This window comes from Loxodonta africana, chromosome 5 (assembly GCF_030014295.1).
Source record: "Loxodonta africana isolate mLoxAfr1 chromosome 5, mLoxAfr1.hap2, whole genome shotgun sequence".
In the NCBI taxonomy this organism is placed as follows: Eukaryota; Metazoa; Chordata; class Mammalia; order Proboscidea; family Elephantidae; genus Loxodonta; species Loxodonta africana.
Window position 1 is genome coordinate 1,068,399 of NC_087346.1, and position 21,656 is coordinate 1,090,054.

At 44.0% G+C, this 21,656-nt stretch overlaps 1 protein-coding gene across 3 annotated transcripts in view; it reads left to right on the top strand.

The window, feature by feature from the left end:
* Positions 1–7,021: 7,021 nt before the first annotated feature.
* Positions 7,022–21,656, top strand: part of MAML3 (mastermind like transcriptional coactivator 3) — a 518,845-nt gene continuing 504,210 nt past the window's right edge. For 2 of the 3 annotated variants that reach the window (XM_003410443.4, XM_023548694.2), the window contains exon 1: positions 7,022–8,265. In XM_003410443.4, the coding sequence (XP_003410491.1) occupies positions 7,798–8,265 (468 nt within the window). In that variant the 5' untranslated portion in view covers positions 7,022–7,797. The remainder of the gene's footprint in view (positions 8,266–21,656) is intronic. The other variant, XM_023548695.2, reaches the window with a different exon arrangement.

A 21,656-nucleotide genomic window follows, 5' to 3' on the forward strand; every position in this document is an offset into this window, starting at 1 on the left:
TTTAAATGGTAGTTTAGCTTAACTAGTCTGCTTTGAGTGCTGTGCTCTTTTAAGAACTATGTATATGGGATCAAACTGACAACAACAACTCCAAAGATCGGATAGCAAACTTGGGGCAGTGAGTTATGTTAACGAATTATGAGTGAGTTGTGTTAAAGGGGGAGGAAAAGGAGGGTGAGAATGGTTACACAACTTAAAGAATGTAATCAATTTCACTGAAGTTGTTGTTGTTGTTATTATTAGGTTCTGATGCATAGCAACCTTATGTACAACAGAATGAAACACTGCCTGGGCCTGAGCCATCCTCACAATTGTTGCTATGTTTGAGCCCATTGTTGCAGCCACTGTGTCAATCCATCTCATTAAAGGTCTTCCTCTCTTTCACTGACCCTCTAGTTTACCAAGGATGATGTCCTTCTTCAAGGACTGGTCTCCCCTGATAACATGTCTAAAGTATGTGAGACACACAACATGGGTGAATCTGGAAGGCATTATGCTGAGTGAAATAAGTCAATCACAAAAGGACAAATATTGTATAAGACCACTATTATACAAACTCATGAAAAGGTTCACACACAAAAAGGGGAGGGAAGAAAACTAAATAGGCTATAGATAAGTGGTAACTTTGGTGAAGGGTAAGACAGCACACAATACTGGGGAAGCCAAGACTACTGGACCAAGGCAAGGTCATGGAAGCTTCATAGACACATTCAGACTCCCTGAGGGACCTAATTACTGGACTAGGGGCTGGAGGTCATAGTCTCAGGGGACATCTAGCACAACTGACATTAACATAATTTATAAAGAAAATGTTCTACATCCTACTTTGGTGAGTAGCATCTGGGGTCTTAAAAGCTTGTGAGCAGCCATCTAAGATACTCCACTGGTCCCACCCCATCTTGGGCAAGGGAAAATGAAGAAAACCAAAGACACAAGGGAAAGATTAGTCCAAAGGACTACTGGACCACAAGTACTGCAACCTTCACCAGGCTGAGTCCAGCACAACTAGATGGTGCCGGCTACTACCACTGACTGCTCTGACAGGAATCACAATAGAGGGTCGCAGACAGAGCTGGAGAAAAACTTAGAACAAAATTCTAACTCACAAAAAAAGACCAGACTTATTGATCTTATAGAGACTGGAGAAACCTCGCGTATGGCCTCCAGACACCTTTTTAACTCAGTACTGAAGTCACTCCTGAGGTTCACCCTTCAGCCAAAGATTAGACGGGCCCATAAAACACAATGAGACTAAATGGTCACACCAACCCAGGGGCAAGGACAAGAAGGCAGGAGGGGACAGGAAAGCTGGTAATGGGGAACCCAAGGTCAAGAAGGGTAGAGTGTTGACATGTCATGGGGTTGGCAGCCAATGTTACAAAACAATATGTGTATTAATTATTTAATAAGAAACTAATTTTCTCTGTAAACCTTCATCTAAAGCACACACACACACACACACAGAAAAACTATATGAGATGAAGTCTTTCCATCCTTGCTTCTGAGGAGCATTCTGGCTGTATTTCTTCCAAGATGGATTGGTTGGTTGTTCTGAATTGCATGTGTAGAAATTGTCGAACTGGTGAATTTTCTGCTGAATATATTCTCAACAACAAAACAAAAAATGGATTTAAAAATAAATGAAATAAAACAGATTAAGGGCCTGATCCAAATTAAAAAAAAAAATTATACCCTGTGTCATTGTTGATTGCCAGGAAATGTTTACAACAAGAAAGTAAAATTATTGAGTTCTTTAATCACTTGTTAAATAATTGTTTTTAAAGTTAACAGTTTAGCTGATTACAGGCATTCAATGAACAAAAGATTTCAAAAATATTTCCTCAAAACTTCAGAAGTCTTCAACATTTTATTGTATCAGATAATTTAGTGCTGATAAAAACCAAAAACCAAACCCACTACTGAAGATTCTGACTCATAATGACCCCATAGGACAGAATAGACCTGCCTTATTGGGTTTCCAAAAAGCAGCTAGTGGATTCAAACTGCTGACTTTTTGGTTAGCAGCAGTAGCTCTCTGTAGCTCTTAACAACTTAGTGCTTATAGTACAGGTATATCTGAAACAGAATGGAAGGCTTTTTAAAAAATTTCTCTGCCATGGATGGACTTTAGATAAGCTTTTCCCTAATAGCCATAAAGCCATTATATGCATATTGGAAATATGTGAACAAGAAAATAAACCCCAGTAATTCATAGTCCTCTGAAAATTTACAACATGGTCTAGTACTTAGCAAAACCCTTCTCAATTCAAAAAAGAAAATTAATAATGAAGATAGGATCTTTCCAAGAATATTTAAATAGTTAAGGAAACAAAGCTTTGTCCATGGGATATGTCATCCAAATACAATTGGTTTATTAGGTAGAAGGAAATCATTGAAACAGCTCCAAGAGGCCAGTAGTTGTTAGGATAGAGTCAGTACATGCTTCAAAAATATTGAAACTCTATATCTTTAAAGTTATTATATAATTAAGATGTTTCAATTAAGGCTGATCTTTCCCCCAATAAAACTCAAAACCAAACCTGTTGCCGCTGAGTCAATTCCGACTCACAGGACAGAATATAACTACTCCATAGGGTTTCCAAGGAGTGGCTGGTGGATTTGAACTGCTGGCCTTTTGGTTAGTAGCTGAGGGCTCCTTTCCCCCAATTAGGAGGTTTTATTATATAAAGACAACTTTAATATACTGATGTTGAAAAGGCTAGCTAAGTTCGCCCTCTTGGCATTTTGGCCTTGTGTTGCTATTCCCCACTACTTACAGGTCCAAATTCAACACATCCAGTTAAGGTTAGTGGAGGGCCTTGAGTGCTGGGCACTATTCTAGCAGAGTAGATGGTAAGGTGAGTGTGGTCTCTGACCTTACCATCTGCCCAGGCAATTGTAAACCGAAGTGGATTTAGAACTGCCTTCAGTTTTCCTACAGTGTGTTCCTTTCTGTGGAACATAACAGCATTTTGGAAATGCTAGGTTAAGCAAAGTTAAACATGCTTTGCTGTGTGGTCACATGTGGCCTTCGATGCGCTTGGGAATTTCCAAAAGAGAGATGCAGTATGGATCATCTCCTTAAGCATACTTGGCTCAGAACCCTGCCTAGTAAAGCATCTTATAGGACCAGGTTCTTCAGAAGACACTTTTGAAAACATTGCAATAATACATCCACTGTATTACCAAGGTAAAACATGTAAATTAAATTCTTTTAATGGCAGCCATTGCTCCTGGGATGTCCTTGGACGATCTAGCTCCTGCCTGTCTCCAAAGCCTCACTTCTCATCACACCTCCTTACATTCACAACCCTGACAGAGGGAACTACAGGTGGTTTTCCTGAAACAGCAGGCCTCAGAGCCCTGTCCAAGCTGTTCCCTAGCTCCCACTGTATGATCCCACCAACCATTGTTTGACTAACTTCTACCTACTTTCCAGAGTGAGTCCTGACATCATGTCTCTGGAGAAGCCTCCTTAGAGCCCCCAAGCATGCACTCGGAACCACTTTAGTCCCATCACCACACCTACTGCCCTGTATTCTACTTGGCTATTATTGGGTTTGGGCCTGTGTTCTATACACTGTTATGCTGTATACCCAGGGCCTAGCACAGTGCCTGGCACTGGTAGGCCATAAATGTATTTGTTGAATTATTGAAATGGAGCTATTGCTGGAGAGTTGACGGCATGCCCCACTGTTGCTAGTAATTCAGGAATATCTAGATCCCTCTCTGTGGGGATATATAAAAGTTAAAGGATTCCTACACTACCTTGGTCACCAAGTGCTCTTCTAGGGCATAATTATGAAGCCGGGTTTGCTGATGCACAGTAATAGGGAAGCAGAAGTAGCACACAGACTGAAATTTCTACACAAAGATCTCTTTCTTGTCACTGGGACACAGGGCCCTCTCAGATGGACATAGGAGAATGACACAGGGGTGGTCTAAAGGAAGAGGTACCTCGTTCAACCCCTTAGAACTGCCAACGTTGGTTCAGAGCCACAGCGTCTGGGCGACCTGGTGCAGGTACTTATTCACCAAGACCTCTGTTCAGCACCCAGAGAGATGCCATCAGGCTGAGAATGCAGCCATAGTAGTAACTTCTTTCTTGTCACTGCTATGGAATCTGATTTCTTTGCTATTCTAGAACAGCATTAATGATGTATCTATAGCTCCCATCCTGAAGTTTTGCTTTGTAGCAAAATAAAGATGGTCATGCTTCAGGGTGCTTAATAGTGAGAAGGGACTAAAACTGCTTGTCCAGCATTTGAATTTCCCTATGACTTTCAAGGACTATGACTTGTAAGGATATATCACGAGAGACTAGAAGTACCCAATATGGAGGTCTCTTCTTCTAAAGTTATTGAAGTAGATTCACATCTCTAATCAGGATGACTTGCTTCTGTTGCTCAAGACTCAAGTCTTGTTAACTTCCTGCTTCTTTCTTCGAATCGTCCTGCATAATTAGGATGGGGTTTTGACCTCAAGTATGTCACAGCCGAGTATTTCACAGGTAAGTTTCCTCAAAGACTCTTCCCTCTCTCAGCGTCACACAGTTTCACAGTCCTTCCTGTCCCCACATCTTGTCTTCGAGTGTGTGGCTGCCACTCCTGCCAACTTGAAGAAGATAAGACTGATGCCTCTGTGTGTGTGTGTGGATGTGGATACACAGGAACAGTCAACTTTCTTTCATGCACTGAAGTCAGGCAGCAAACTACACTAGTTGTGCAAGAACAGCTCCGTTTGTCTTTGGGGAGGTCTGGAGTAAAGCCATAAAACGCGCTCCCCCACCTGCTGGGGACCCCTCTGGAACACTGGTTCCCCAAACGGAAGGATGCAAAATCTGGTGTATTTTTGGTTTCCCTTCATGATAGGGGAGGCAGATGGCTTGATGGGGATACATGGTGCTTCTATTGTTATCATTGATTTTTCAGAGTGATAAACTCAACAAAAATGTAAATGCTGAGACACAGGAAAACCTGGAATTAGAGCCCAAATCTCTTAACTGATGATCCCATTATCAAGACCCTCACATCTGCTGCCCCTGTAAATCATGTCTTGTACGGGTGATGCAGGTGGCTGGGATAGGTGGAGGGATAAGAACTACAGTGAAGATAGAGCAGAGTGAATGCAGAGTCATAGCTTCCTCTCTTGGGTGAAGCCATGTGTTTCCTGAGTTAATAAAGACATTTAGTGAATATGTGAAAAAGACAAAGGCCACTCTGCTACCTCTTGTTCCTGTAATTTCTTATAATTGTCTATACGTTCTTAGAGTCTGAACTGACTTTTTTCTATAGAACTAATTCAGTGAAATTTTTGCCTGAGACTTGAAAAGGCATTTTTGATATAGAAGATTGTACATTAACTAAATAGCCTTTCAAAAAAGTATGGCAACTTCAACAGAAGATGTTCTCTCACATTGGTTTTACTACTTACAGATAGCCTCACACCATGTTAATCTATATTTTGCTGCCTATTTTACCATATAATCCAGTGGATGTTAATGATATAGTTCACCATATATATCTGATTAATGAAGAAAAATATAGCTCAAACATTATGAGGTTAGAAATAGCATCCTATGCTAATCGGCAATGCCAAGAAATAAAGATGGTTTAAATCAGATCTCATGACTAATGCATGAGATCCAAAGTTCTTTTATTCCTGTCTATTTTAGAAAACTGGGGTGTATTTTTACCCTAAAAAATAATTCTATAAGATTTATTGATAATACAGAATGTCTGATTATTAACGCCTCCCCGTCAAGATTTATGTCCTACTAGTGATTGTTGAAATGTCAACAGTTCCTCCGTTTTAATTTGTCAAACTTAAGCATATGAAGTGGGTTAAGTCCAGATGCAAGGATTTTATATTGGATCTTTGGTTTTTTTGTTTTTAAGATACTCGGTATGTGGAAAGATGATTCACTACAATAAAATGGAAAGTTTAGATTTCTTGCTGGGGTCACGATTCCATTTTAATTGTACTTACTGTGAATTCATTTAAACAGAAAGAAATATATCCAGCAATAAAGCGAGCCTGTTATTTTTGCTTGTTTTTGTTTTGGTCATGACAAACTGTGAAATGCTGTGTTTTTCCTATAGTTCTAGTCCATGAAATCTGCAATGTTTCCACTTGATTTACGAAGGACCCTTAATTACTGCTGTCGTTAGCACCTAGTGTTCAAAACAGTCTGTTAAAATGTACTGTTAGTCTCACCTCCAAGTCCCTGCTTGCTTTATTTTAATTTTTTTTCCAAGGGTAAGAAAAACAACAATTGCCTTAATAACAACAATTATTATGTGCAGTGAATTCAACAATATTCCAGGTTTCTTGGTGCTTACTTCTATTTATTCATGGTTTGGTATTTGCGTCTTCAGGCTGGCCTAGAGTTTGAACAAGTGTCCAAAAGCAGGGTTATTATTGTGAGGATTTATTACCTGGGTTTTAAAAACAAGTCACTCATTTGCCTTTTTCCTTCCACATGGCTAGGGATGACGGACAACTGCTGTGCAGCTTCAATGTTTCCGCCTGGTCATGCACAGTTCTGCAATATAATGCATAAATGTTAACAACTTGGGCTCGCCGGATACCTCGCTTGGAATAAGGAAATCCAGCCAGAGAAAGGTCGGCGCTTTCTTGCTCGCTCGCTCTCTTTCTCTCTCACAGGTCAAAAGTTGGTTCACTCCCCACGTCCCCCAAATTCTTCCTTTTTCTTCGTCCTGGCAGCTCTGGCTTCCCGCTCGGAGGAACCGAGAAGCTGGGGGCGTGGGGGGGGCGGGCGAGGGCGAGGGCAGGGAGGAGGGCGCCGGTGCCGCGGCGTGCCGCGCCCGCTCCCGCCGGCTGGGAGTCCGGGCCGGGTTTTGCGCCGTGTCCTCGGGCTCGTCTCACGGCCTCCAGCCGGCGCCGCTGCCGTGTTTACTGAGCGCGCGCGTCCTGATATCACTCCGCTGGCATGGAGGAGGAGGAGGAGGTGGAGGAGCGAGCGGAGGCGGCGGCGGCGGCGGCGGCGGCGGCGAGCAGTTGATCATTGTGATGGTGGCGGCGGCGGCGGCGGTAGCGGCGGCGGCAGCCCAGCCGGGCGTTGGGGGCTGCTCTCCGCGCGGCGCTTTGCAAAGGACTTCACCGATCTACTTTTGTAGCCGCCTCGGCTGTCCATGTGTTTACCTCCCCCAGCCCGAGGATTCGATATCTAGGCTCCTGTGAAATGCAGCTGAGCAGCCAAAGTACTTTGAGAACACGGGGCGGCATAAACACCAAAACTTTTTTGTGGAAGGAAAATGCAATAAGCAAGCTTGCCGTTTTCCGATGCGGTGTGGAGTGAGTGTGTGTCGCGCGTGTCCGCACTGGAGGCATATGCTTGTGTGTGTACATGGGGTGTGTTTTTCGGTATGTAGGGAGAAAATGCTTGCCAACCACCGGAAATCTCTTGGAATTTATTAGAAAATAATGGATTATAAAAAGAAGGCAGGCGAGGAGCGGATCTCCCCTTGAGTTGCAACCCGATTTGCTGCTGGCTCAGTTTGTTGTGATTCTTTTTGTTGATAGGTGTCTGATGGTATTCCGATAACACCCCCCCTTTTTTTCCCCTGGAGCTTTACAGTTTAAAAAAAGGAAACAAAAACCACCCCAAAATCTCTCCCTCTTTTTTTTCGCTCCGTCGGGATCGCTGTTTCCATCCATGTGCTTGCGTCTCCCCCGCGTTCCACTTGAACTATTTTAATCCTTGGACCCAAGGAGGAGGCTGATAGGGGGGTGGATAAAAAAAGTTCTTCCCAAATAGTGTGCCTGGGGAGCAGGATGGGGGATTTCGCAGCCCCCGCTGCAGCCGCGAATGGCAGTAGTATCTGCATCAACAGTAACCTGAACAGCAGCCTCGGCGGGCCCGGGATCGGTGTGAATAATACTCCCAATAGTACTCCCGCTGCTCCGAGTAGCAATCACCCCGCTGCCGGCGGCTGCGGCGGTGGCGGCTCCGGGGGCCCCGGCGGCGGCTCGGCGGCCGTCCCCAAGCACAGCACCGTGGTCGAGCGGCTCCGCCAGCGCATCGAGGGCTGCCGGCGGCACCACGTCAACTGCGAGAACAGGTATCAGCAGGCTCAGGTGGAGCAGCTGGAGCTCGAGCGCCGGGACACCGTGAGCCTCTACCAGCGGACCCTGGAACAGAGGGCCAAGAAATCAGGCAGCGGCAGCGGCAAGCACCCCAACAAACCCCAGCAGGATGTGGAGACTGCCTCGGCCGAGCAGAGGAACCACACGCTGATCATGGTGAGGGCGCGCTGGCAGTGGGCATGGGGCGCGCGGTGGTGCTGGGGGCGTGGAGCTCCTCACATTGGAGTGTGAGGGTCTGATTTGTATGGTGGCTGAGGTGGGCTGAAGCTGAAGGGTTAACGTCAACTTTTCTGAGGGAGAAAAAAAACCTGCTGTTGCCGCTACCTGTTAATCTGTCAGGGTTGTCAGATTTGGGGAGGAGGGGGCGAATGAGGAAAAGCCAGTCACGACTGCGAAGGGCGGAGGGAGCCCCGAGGAGCGTCGGAGTGAGGCGCTGGAAAAGTTTTTTCTCTCCTCTCCCTCTCTTAGATACTAATTTTAAGGAGTGAATCCAGAGTTGAAACCTTGCTCCTCCTCTTTACCGCTCCCCACCCCACCCCGCGCCGCCTCGGCTTCCCAGATCCGTCCCCCTTCGCCCACCCCTCGCTGCACATCCGCCGGTTGCTGAGAGAAATTGATGCTGTCGCAGATTCTGGGCGGGCACCAGGCTTTCAACCCCTGTGAGGAGGGGTGGGGCGGGAGAGGGCCTCCCTTCCCAAGCTCACCCCCCTTCGGACTGAGAAAGTCTGGGAGTTTTGTGAATGAACTTTGAAGTGAAGAGAACCGAGCGAGGGTGGTTGCGCGCGCGCTCCCGGGAGTGCGCGCTGGTGCGCTCTGCTGCAGACCCGGGGCCGGCCCGGCAGGTGGAGCGGCGGGGAGGGGAGGGTGGAGGAGCCGCCCAGCCCGGGTGGGAGGAGAGACCTGCCCACAGTGGTTGCGCCGTGCGCGGAGCGTCTGCGCCACTCGGCTTCGCTTGGGGTTCTTTTCCCTTTTCTTCAACTAGCCTTGCCACGAGCCTTCTTCGCTTCGTCCCCCGCCCACTCCCCCCAACTTTCTGGGCATGTCTAGTAAACCCGGAGGAGTGGTAGGTGGCGGGGACATAGAAGAGGCTTAAATGGCTGGGTGGGTGGGTTCGATGTAGGACGAGCAGCCAATGACTTAACTTCTCGGGAGGAAGGGGCAGTTCCCACCCCCTAACCCTGAGGGTATAATCCTTTCTCTTATCTCCTCTCTCCGGTTCTTTTTCATTCCTCTCTGGGTGGGGGGAAGCCGGAAGCTTGAGAAAGGTGCCTGTAACCCACCCCCACCCCACCGCATAGCCCGGGTTGGAACTGCGTGCCGGCCCTAGGCGCGAGTGCCGGGTAGTGGGAATCCCGGAGCGCGCCCGGGCCCGTTTTCCTTGCCGAGCGCCTCGATCCGCGGCGCAGAGCCCGCGCGCGGCAGTTGGCCCTCTCGGTGTGCGGTGTGTAAATCGCGCACATCCCGGGCCTGGGAGTAGTCAGCGCCGCGGGGTGGTTCCCTTGGCGCTGCAGGCTTTCGCCCGGTGCTCCGGCCGGCGCTCGGTGACAAAGAGCCGGCATGGGGGAGGGGAGCCGCAGCACTCCCTCCCCACCGTCCCCCACCCGACACATGAGGAGGAACAATTTGTTTATCTTGGGCCTCCAGATTCCTTCCCTCCGCCCGGTTCTCCGAAGCCGCCCCAGCCCCTCCTCCTCCCTCCGTGGCGCGGTCCTGCCCATCCCGCCAGCAGCACCTTCCCCCCTTCCTCCTCTCCCTCCTCTCTCTCCCCCTCCTCTTCCTCCACTTCCATCCTCTCTTGCCCGCCTTCCCCCTCCCTTCTGGAACGCAGCCTTGGGGGAGGGAGCGGGAGGCGCTTTGTCCGCTTCGCGGCCCTGCTCAGCCCCGGGGCCGCCTGGCTGCGGGGGCGGGGTGGGGGCGGCGAGCGCTGTGGCCGCGGCCCTGTCCCTCCCCCCGGGCCGCCCCCGCTCCGCTGCGCCACCCACTGCCCCGGCGGCTGAGCCCGTCCCGAGCGCAGAGAAGAGGCGGACTCGGTTTTGAGGAAGAAGCACGGTCACAGAGTCTGGGAAGGAGGTTCTCGCTTTACAAACAGGAAGCCGAAAACCACTGACACACTGTAGCTATTCTGATTGTACCCGGAGGCGGGGCTGATCTACATCTTGACTGTACCTCCTTCTGGTACCTGGTTCTTTCCCATCCCAGTCCGCAGGGTTTTCCACTCCCCGCCCCCTCGCCTTCCCTGAAAGCGCTCGCAAGCCCTTTTACGGATGAGGAGACTCACTTTTCTGAACCTAAGACTAAACTAAAATTTGAAAGGTAGTTAGAATTTCATCCCTGTCTATCCTTCGTCCTCTTCGTGTATTTGTGCACCTCACATTCACGGATTGCGTACAAATTGGCTTCCTTGGTGAGGCTCCAAAATTGCAGTCCCACGGAACCCGCTCACGACCTTTGGGGGTGGAGTGCAGCTAAGACGCTTCCCTCACCAGCTGGGCAACGCAGGAACAAAAGCCAGTGGCGTCCCCGTGCAGGGTCGCTTTTGACTGCGGGCGAGAGTAGAGTTTGCGGCCAGAAAGTTTTCCTTTCTGGTGTAGTTCTCACGAAGGTGCCATATCGGTCCTCCATGGCCAGAGGGAGGATTAGGGGTGCACGCGCCTGGGTTGTAATACACCCGCAGGTAGAAGTCAAGCCTAGGATCCAGACTATTACCTGGAAGGCGGCAGTGACCCCAAACCAGAGCTTACTTTTTAAATGAAAAGAGTGTTTCCTTGAATAGATGGAAACATCAACTAAATTTCCTAGTGACTTCCAGTTTGGCAGATTAACCACAGATAGACTTGCAAAACGATTTCCCGACAATAGGATTTTTTTTTCCTATCAATTTTGTGGCAGTAATTTAGACTTATTAATTAGAGACCTATTTAAATGCCAAGGTTGTATCTCCCTCTGATACCAGTGAGAAGTATGTATGATTAATGTAATGACAGTAAACCTTAGGTCTTAAGCAGAGTTACGTGTAGATTCTATGGATCACAAAAAAGAAACTATCCTTTGCAAGTTACATTTCGTTTTAAAATACTTAGTTTAAAAATTCAGATGGGCCTTTGAAATGCAAGAGTGATTTAACTCAGCTTTTATGTGTGAGGTAAAATCTTGAAAATGGAGGTTTCAAAAAAAAATGTTGATGTTCATTTTCTTGAATAGGTTTCTGTATTATAGTTGTGCTCTGGTGGGGCACAGAGCAATTAAAATTAGTTCTCAGGTTGTTCTGTCTATTTGGAAAGCCCTGAAGAAAAGCAGTGATCAACCAGAGCCAAATAATAATAATGGTGATGATAAAAATAAAGATGAATAGGGCTCTTTTCTGTTTTATTGCTATTGTTTACCGTCTTAGGGCCAATGTGTCCAAGGTACTAAATATTGATTAGTTCTCTTTCTGCCTGGCTTGGGTTAAGAAGGCAGTCTAATGAGGGCTTTACTTCTTTTGATTTAGTTTCCTATCTTGTACATTTACAAGCATAGGCATTAAAAAATGAATATAAATAAGCAAACAAAAAGGGTTAGTGAGATGAAACAGAAATATTCCTTGGCTTCAGGCTGCTGTGTGTGTGGTGGTGTGGGGCTGGGTTCTGTGTGGGTCCACAGTAGCCCTGTTCATAGACGCTCTGAAAATCTCCCTAGAGAACACGGAGCACAGGCCTGACTGAGTTTGAAGCTGTGTTACTTCAGGTGGAGGTTCATTTCTGGACAAGTGATCCCCACTACCACCTTATACAGAAGGTTTTTGACCTGCAAGGAGTTGGTGAGACTCTCACCTTTTAGAGAGTCTCAGTTGAAAAAGCATCTTTTCCTGAATGATTGTTTTAAATTTTTGTGGTCACAAAAGGTGACATCGTTTATTTGCTGTACTTGGAACTGAGGTAAAATTTCAACTAAAAGTTCATTTTCACCCAAAGGTAGATTGACTTGACAAGGGTGTCATCATTCAGGCACACCAAAAAGCAAGAAAATACACAATCTTCAGAGATCCAGAATGGTGGCACTCTTAACCTGAATAAGATCCTTATTGTTTTCTTGACCTTTTTACTGTATTAGCACCATGATAACTGTCAGGGTATGCTTAATTTACCCAAAGCTTACAGATTCCATAAATCTGTGTGGATCCTGCTCAGAGAAATTTATCATATAAGTTTCATTTGATAATAAACATATTAATTACTGAGTTTTGGATAAAACTGCAACCCATCCAAAATGTTCTCATCGGTTCCTGGAATAGATTTTGGAAACATTAACACAGGCAACATATTAGTTCAGTGCTAAACCGCCTTAAAAATGACTCTGATTTCCCATTTCCTATCCTAAAAAAAAAAAAAAAAAATATCCTGGTGAGGGTAAATTACGGGCCCTGTATCCAGATTTTTTGGCAGGTTATAATATCAGACCATCTCTGAATCATTCCTACACGAACCTTTTCATTGGCTTATCCTGTTTTACTGTTAGCATGGGTGAAAAGAACGGATAGTGGGGTCTTGAAAAGCCGCTTACAGTCCACATAGCGTCTGCCTTAAGTTTGTGAAGGACTTTGAAATTTCATTTCTTTTCATGTGTTTGTCTTTTTCTTTTAATTCTCAAGAAATATTTTTTTCTAAAGCTCAATACATATTTAATACTGTTATTTATGTTCTTTGGTTTTGGCACATTTTATTTAGTATGGGTCAGCCACCTATCAGAAAAGTAGAAACACAGTTAATCATTAATCATAACCTACAACATGCTCTTCAGGCTGAGTTCCTTCCCAGGGAAACCTGGATTTTCAGGCAGTTAGTATGTTTGATACTTTCCATTCTGTCCTATTAGAATTGTAAGGGCAAGCTTTAGAATCTTTTGTGGGTTTTCTGCCACCTGATATGAGGGAAATGAGTAGTCTAGGTACATGGTTTTCTGACATTTCTTGTAAGATGGATGAAAACTTAAACATTAAAATGGAGTTATGTATAGTTATTTTCCAAATGCTTCTCTGAGACCCTGACAGGGTTGAGAGGAACGGGGGTTTCTTTTCTTTCTCTTTTGGTGCCGGTACAATAGAAGTATAATATACCATTTTGCCCATTAGGGTGTTATTCTTGAACACCTTAGAAGTACATCTGTTTTACTTAATGTCATTTATGGAATTTTAATTGTGATTAGTGTTATATGTTTGTTAATTAACAGTCCAGTACTATATTCTTGAGCTTAGGGTAGATAAATTCTTTCTCCACATCACAGGTCATAGAGAAATGTGAAATCCATCAATTGGACATCCTCAAAATCTTATAAAGAAGAGTATATTTAAAACTAGTCTCAAAATGTTCATATCTGCTTTTTAAATCTGGCAAACAGCTTTGTATTTTTCATTTCTGTTATTCAGAGGCTGATTATTGAATTTTCAGATCCTGTAGCTACTTCCTTCTTTTTCTTTCCCCCTCCTGCTGCCAACCTTTTGGTCCTTTCACTGATCTTTAACACCTTTATCCAAGAATGGGAAACAATAAGAAGAGGAGAAACTTAATTTTGGTGTTTCTCTCATGACTAACGGAACAGTTAGTTGGCTTAGATATGATTTTGGATCACTTAGGGATTTGATTTTATACACTGTTTGCTGTTGATTAGCACACATGATGGAGAATGGGCTGCATTTTTGTTCATTCATCCCTTCGTTCATTCACTCATCTAACGATACTGATATACAGTTCACGGTAGACGTTAAAATGCGAAATCATATCCTCGGATCCAAGGCTCTGACAAGGTGTATCCTTTGTACATTTTCAGTAGTAGTCTAGCGAGGTGTAAGGGGGTAACAAGTATTGTTTTTAAGTCAGCATTAGGCTTGATGCCAGTGACTTCTAAGCAGCTTCAGGCTGAGTTACATCCCCTTGTCGTGATAAACCAAAAAACCAAACCCGGTGCTGTCGAGTCGATTCTGACTCATAGTGACCCTAGAGGACAGAGTAGAACTGCCCCATTGAGTTTCCAAGGAACGCCTGGCGGATTCGAACTGCTGACCGTTTGGTTAGCAGCCTTAGCACTTAACCACTATGCCACCAGGGTTTCCAATATTTTAGATAAAACAATATGTTTTAGTTTTCTATTGTTTCAAACTAGTTTCACATTGGTATCTACAAAAAAGCTAGTTTACGCATGTCTGCTCCAAAGTGATGCTGTTGTTGCAAAACCAAAAAACCAAACTCATTGCCGTCGATTTGATTCCAACTTATAGCGACCGTACAGGACAGGGTGGAACTGCGCATAGGGCTCCCAAGGGGCAGCTGTTGGACTCGAACTGACGACCTTTTGGTTAGCAGTTGTAGCCCTTAACCCCTGTGCCACCAGGGCTCGGTTGTTGTTAGGACTCCCAAATTAAAGTATTAAAAATACAGCAGGATTTTAAGGCAGGCACTTTCCAAAACTTCATTCTTGTGTGTGAGTTGGAATGTAGCTTCTAGAAAATTATCACCAAGAACTGATTATTTCCTTGTAAGTCTTTTTAAAATTTATTTTCTAAGAAAAATTAAAGCATTAAAGAAATAAAGTTGGATAAAATTACTCGGAAAGTAGAAGTGAGGACCTGCTGTGTAATACTTAAAGATCATATGGTTCCATTGAGTGGGTCAGAGTAGAAACACATTCTTTTTTTAAGCCTGCCTGGCCCTTTCATCTGTTAATGGTCTAGGGGCCTCTGAGTTGGGAATAAACAACTCTATTTGGGAGAGAAGCACAGCCTTCCCTTAGGGCCACATATACACAGGCATAGGAAAAGGAAGTCACCACTACGGCTGTCTTCTTAGAGGCAAGCTGTGCGTACTGTTCTTGTGGGAATTGAATAAAAACCTCAAAAAGCTTGCTGGCATAAGGAAAGTGATTCCTTATGGAAATGGCCTTTATGCTGAAGTAGAACTTTTTAAATATGAGTAACTAACATCCATTCCCCTCTTCGGCAATGACATGACAACCATAGAAAAATCGAGTGAGCTATTTAATTTCAGCTAGTAACCTGCAGAATTTCCTTTCTGACTCTCTAAATGCCCATCATGGTGGGTAGAGTCTGGTTATTAAATATTTTGTGTTTTTATAGACCCTGCAACTTTCAGCTATGTGCGTGTTCACTTGAGCTTGTGAAGAGGTGGTTAGGATACTTGGCCGTCTGTTTCTCCTTCCCTCTCGGAGTGTCCTTCTCCACCCCGGGAACACGCGGGTCTGGACGGAGGCTTTCCCTTCAGAGAAAAAGGCGGAAGTGCTGTGAGTCTGCTTGTGCATATTCAACCTGGATTGCCCCTGGGACTCCAAAGGATTGCAGAGCTCTAAGAGACCAGCTCTGCTTGGGCCCCTTATTTTCCCAGTGGTTACTTGTTTTTCTTTTTTGATTGTTACATGCTGAACATAGCTCAGTGACTGAGAGTGCACCTAAAGGGATAGCACCCTACAAAGGGCTTCAAGGAACTGGTGATAAGGTAGGAGAGGCAAAGGGGCATGAGGACTTTGGAAGCATCGTATGAATAGATAGCAGGAGACAGAAGAGGCGGTTGTTTTTGTTCATTTGTGGTGAACAGATAGTATCCTGATGCCTTGGGAGTTTATGGAGGTAGTCAACAGATTCTGAACCTACTAAAACATGAATATATATTTTCAAGAACTAATGACTGTGTTGTTTTATCTGGAAAAAACCATATTCCTAAAATTATTCCCTGCTCTCTTAAATCATTGTTTGCCATTTGAATGGATTTACTATACCCCAAACCAAACCCATTGCCGTCGAGTCCATTCCAACTCATAGCAACCCTATAGGACAGAGTAGAACTGCCCCGTAGGGTTTCCAGGGAGTGGCTGGTGGATTTGAACTGCTGATCTTTTAGTTAGCAGCCAAGCTCTTAACCACTGCACCACCAGGGCTGCATGGATTTACTATAGGATTTCTTTAAATCAGTGGTTCTCAACTGGAGGTGATTTTGTTCCTTTTCCCTCAGGAGTGTTTGGCAATGTCTAGAGACATTTTTGGTTGTCACAACTTTGCAGGGGCTGGGGGAGGGTGCAGCTGGCATCCGGTGAGTAGAGGTCAGGAATGCTGCTGAAAAAACATCCTACAGTGCAGAAGGCAGCACCCCCAACAAAGAATTTTCTATCCGAGATATCCATCTTGTTCCTGTTGAGAAGTCCTACTTTTAAAAAGGACATTGGAAATACAACATTGGATTTATGCAGTATGGCTTCACTCACAGCTTTTCACAAACACTATTACTTAAAGATGGGAGAGAGGAGGTGCTGCCACGAGGAAGAGTGCCTGGGAGGAAGTTAAATGATGCCTGTGTTCTATGTGCTGGCTGGCCATGTGACATTCCAGCTTCTCACTTCACGGCTTTCTGCCTCTGTCTCCTTGCCTGTCAGGAGGGTGAACAGTACTCACTTTTCTTACCCCACAGGTGATTGATAGGATCCAATGATTTAATATATTTAAAAGTCCTGAAGACTTAATGTGCTACACAAATGCTAGGCATATTTTTATAAATTACTTTCATTTCACCTGGTTGTAGCCTCCTGCCTATCTGCAGACTTAACGTTGAGTGACTTGAGGCTTATTTCACTCACATATAAACCAAGGAGTATGTGGATCCCTGGTGGCGCAGTGGCTAAGAGCTCAGCTGCCAACCAAAAAGGTCAGCAGTTTGAATCCACCAGCCACTCCTTGGAAACCCTGTAGGGACAGTTCTGTGCTGTCCTATAGGGTGACTATGTTGGTTTGGTTTCTCATTTTTTTAATGGATATGTATTGAGCGGCTGCTCCCTGTTGGGCACTGTCTGGGCTCCTGGGATACGGTGGTAAACAGAGCATTCTTGCCCTCTTGGCACCCACAGCAGGGCATAGTGTCACGTCTCCGATTAGCTTTATGAAATGGTATTTGTGGTTTTATTAGGACATGTTAATGGAAGCAATTAATAAAGTAACATTTAGGAAGATCCCAAGGGTGCTAAATGCTTTGTATCTCCTTGCAAGCTTTGCTTTCTGTGACGACATTTATTTGATTATTTTTCCAAATAAAATAATTTGTTCAGGGGAGAGGATTAGTGGGTGTGGTGGCAAATCAGAGTAAAGTATGGTAGTTAAAATGAGGCAGATGGTCGTGTTTCTTTCTCTTTTTGACTAGGTGACAACTGTAGCATGATCAGAATTTGACATCTAGCTTTGAGAGGAAATTAGACAAAAGAGGAGAACATTTAGGTAAAGAAGCAACTGGGAAGGTGCAAGGACTTGAAATGTCATGTGAAGAACATTCAGACGACTTGAAGGTGTTTAGTCTGATTTAGGGGGTGATATGATTGCTTTCTTAAAAGATTTGAAGGGCCATCATGTGAAGAAAGGATTAAATGTGCTCTTTATGGCCTCAAGCGGATAAATTCAGAATCAGTGGTTAGTAGGAGCCAGGTTTTGGTTTAATATGAAAAAGAAAAAAAATTATGAGAATGAAAGCTGATCTACGATATAACGGACTGCCTCAGTGATAGAAGTGTTCCAACAAAAGTTGTTCACTTGACCGGAGTGTTGGAATGATAACGTCTTTCTTCTTTTTTAAATTATAAAACTTTAAACAATGCAGAAACAAAATGTCAGTTTGGTGAGGACAGGAGTCCCTGGGCAGTGCGAATGGTTAAACCCTCGGCTACCAACTGAAAGGTTGGCGATGCAAATCCACCTGGAGGCTCCTTGGAAGAAAGGCCTGGCAGTCTACTTCCGAAAAATCAGCCATTGAAAAACCCTGTGGAGCAGTCCTACTCTGACACGCATGGTGTCATCATGACTTGGAATCAATTGGACAAAAACTTTTTTTTTGGTTTGGCTTGATTTTGGTGAGGACAGGTGCTTTGTGTCTTTATTCATCTCTACACCATCATGGCAAGAAAAGGACCTACCTTTGCACAGTAGGAACTCAGTTAAGCATTTGTTGAATAATTCACTAAGTGAAAATAAACAAATTGAGAAGTAACTTAACTCTCCTTTTTTTTTTTTAATTAACTTTTATTGAGCTTCAAGTGAACGTTTACAAATCAAGTCAGTCTGTCACATATAAGTTTATATACATCTTACTCCGTACTCCCACTTGCTCTCCCCCTAATGAGTCAGCCCTTCCAGTCTCTCCTTTCGTGACAATTTTGCCAGCTTCCCTCTCTCTCTCTCCTCCCATCCCCCCTCCAGACAGGAGATGCCAACACAATCTCAAGTGTCCACCTGATATAATTAGCTCACTCTTCATCAGCATCTCTCTCCCACCCGCTGACCAGTCCCTTTCATGTCTGATGAGTTGTCTTCGGGGATGGTTCCTGTCCTGTGCCAACAGAAGGTCTGGGGACCATGGCCGCCAGGATTCCTCTAGTCTCAGTCAGACAATTAAGTATGGTCTTTTTATGAGAATTTGGGGTCTGCATCCCACTGATCTCCTGCTCCCTCAGGGGTTCTCTGTTGTGCTTCCTGTCAGGGCAGTCATTGATTGTGGCCGGGCACCAACTAGTTCTTCTGGTCTCAGGATGATGTAGGTCTCTGGTTCATGTGGCCCTTTCTGTCTCTTGGGCTCTTAGTTGTCGTGTGACCTTGGTGTTCTTCATTCTCCTTTGCTCCAGGTGGGTTGAGACCAATTGATGCATCTTAGATGGCCGCTTGATAGCATTTAAGACCCCAGACGCCACATTTCAAAGTGGGATGCAGAATGTTTTCATAATAGAATTATTTTGCCAAATGACTTAGAAGTCCCCTTAAACCATGGTCCCCAAACCCCCGCCCTTGCTCTGCTGACCTTTGAAGCATTCATTTTATCCCGGAAACTTCTTTGCTTTTGGGCCAGTCCAGTTGAGCTGACCTTCCATGTGTTGAGTGTTGTCCTTCCCTTCACCTAAAGCAGTTCTTATCTACTAATTAATCAATAAAAAACCCTCTCCCTCCCTTCCTCCCTCCCCGCCTCGTAACCACAAAAGTATGTGTTCTTCTCAGTTTGTAATATTTCTCAAGATCTTATAATAGTGGTCTTATACAATATTTGTCCTTTTGCCTCTGACTAATTTCGCTCGGCATAATGCCTTCCAGGTTCCTCCATGTTATGAAATGTTTCAGAGATTCGTCACTGTTCTTTATCGATGCGTAGTATTCCATTGTGTGAATATACCCCAATTTATTTACCCATTCATCCGTTGATAGACACCTTGGTTGCTTCCAGCTTTTTGCTATTGTAAACAGAGCTGCAATAAACATGGGTGTGCATATATCTGTTTGTGTGAAGACTCTTATTTCTCTAGGGTATATTCCAAGGAGTGGGATTTCTGGGTTGTATGGTAGTTCTATTTCTAACTGTTTAATATAACGCCAGATAGATTTCCAAAGTGGTTGTACCATTTTACATTGCCACCAGCAGTGTATAAGAGTTCCAATGTCTCCGCAGCCTCTCCAACATTTATTATTTTGTGTTTTTTGGATTAATGCCAGCCTTGTTGGAGTGAGATGGAATCTCATCGTAGTTTTAATTTGCATTTCTCTAACGGTTAATGATCGAGAGCATTTTCTCATGTATCTGTTAGCTGCCTGAATATCTTCTTTAGTGAAGTGTGTGTTCATATCCTTTGCCCACTTCTTGATTGGGTTGTTTGTCTTTTTGTGGTTGAGTTTTGACAGAATCATGTAGATTTTAGAGATCAGGCGCTGGTCGGAGATGTCATAGCTGAAAATTCTTTCCCAGTCTGTAGGTGGTCTTTTTACTCTTTTGGAGAAGTCTTTAGATGAGCATAGGTGTTTGATTTTTAGGAGCTCCCAGTTATCTGGTTTCTCTTTGTCATTTTTGGTAATGTTTTGTATTCTGTTTATGCCTTGTATTAGGGCTCCTAGGGTTGTCCCTATTTTTTCTTCGATGATCTTTATCATTTTAGTCTTTATGTTTAGGTCTTTGATCCACTTGGAGTTAGTTTTTGTGCATGGTGTGAAGTATGGGTCCTGTTTGATTTTTTTGCAAATGGATATCCAGTTATGCCAGCACCATTTGTTAAAAAGACTATCTTTTCCCCAATTAACTGACACTGGTCCTTTGTCAAATATCAGCTGCTCATATGTGGATGGATTTATATCTGGGTTCTCAATTCTGTTCCATTGGTCTATGTGCCTGTTGTTGTACCAGTACCAGGCCGTTTTGACTACTGTGGCTGTATAATAGCTTATGAAATCAGGTAGAGTGAGGCCTCCCACTTTCTTCTTCTTTTTCAGTAATGCTTTGCTTATCTGAGGCTTCTTTCCGTTCCATATGAAATTGGTGATTTGTTTCTCTATCACCTTAAAAAATGACATTGGAATTTGGATCGGAAGTGCGTTATATGTATAGATGGCTTTTGGTAGGATAGACATTTTTACTATGTTAAGTCTTCCTATCCATGAGCAAGGTATGTTTTTCCACTTAAGTATGTCCTTTTAAATTTCTTGTAGTAGAGCTTTGTAGTTTTCTTTGTATAGGTCTTTTACATCCTAGGTAAGATTTATTCCTAAGTATTTTATCTTCTTGGGGGCTACTGTGAATGGTATTGATTTGGTTATTTCCTCTTCGATGTTCTTTTTGTTGATGTAGAGGAATCCAAGTGATTTTTGTATGTTTATTTTATAACCTGAGACTCTGCCAAACTCTTCTATTAGTTTCAGTAGTTTTCTGGAGGATTCCTTAGGGTTTTCTGTGTATAAGATCACATCATCTGCAAATAGAGATAATTTTACTTCCTCCTTGCCAATCCGGATGCCTTTTATTTCTTTGTCTAGCCTAATTGCCCTGGCTAGGACTTCTAGCACGATGTTGAATAAGAGCGGTGATAAAGGGCATCCATGTCTGGTTCCCGTTCTCAAGGGAAATGCTTTCAGGTTCTCTCCATTTAGAGTGATATTGGCTGTTGGCTTTGCATAGATGCCCTTTATTATGTTGAGGAATTTTCCTTCAATTCCTATTTTGGTGAGAGTTTTTATCAAAAATAGGTGTTAGACTTTGTCAAATGCCTTTTCTGCATGAATTGATAAGATCATGTGGTTTTTGTCTTCTGTTTTATTTATGTGATGGATTACATTAATGGTTTTTCTGATATTAAACCAGCCTTGCGTACCTGGTATAAATCCCACTTGATCGTGGTGAATTGTTTTTTTGATGTGTTGTTGAATTCTATTGGCTAGAATTTTGTTGAGGATTTTTGCATCTATGTTCATGAGGGATATAGGTCTGTAATTTTCTTTTTTTGTAATGTCTTTACCTGGTTTTGGTATCAGGGAGATGGTGGCTTCATAGAATGAGTTGGGTAGTATTCCGTCATTTTCTATGCTTTGAAATACCTTCAGTAGTAGTGGTGTTAACTCTTCTCTGAAAGTTTGGTAGAACTCTGCAGTGAAGCCGTCCGGGCCAGGGCTTTTTTTTGTTGGGAGTTTTTTGATTACCGTTTCAATCTCTTTTTTTGTTATGGGTCTATTTAGTTGTTCTACTTCTGAATGTATTAGTTTAGGTAGGTAGTGTTTTTCC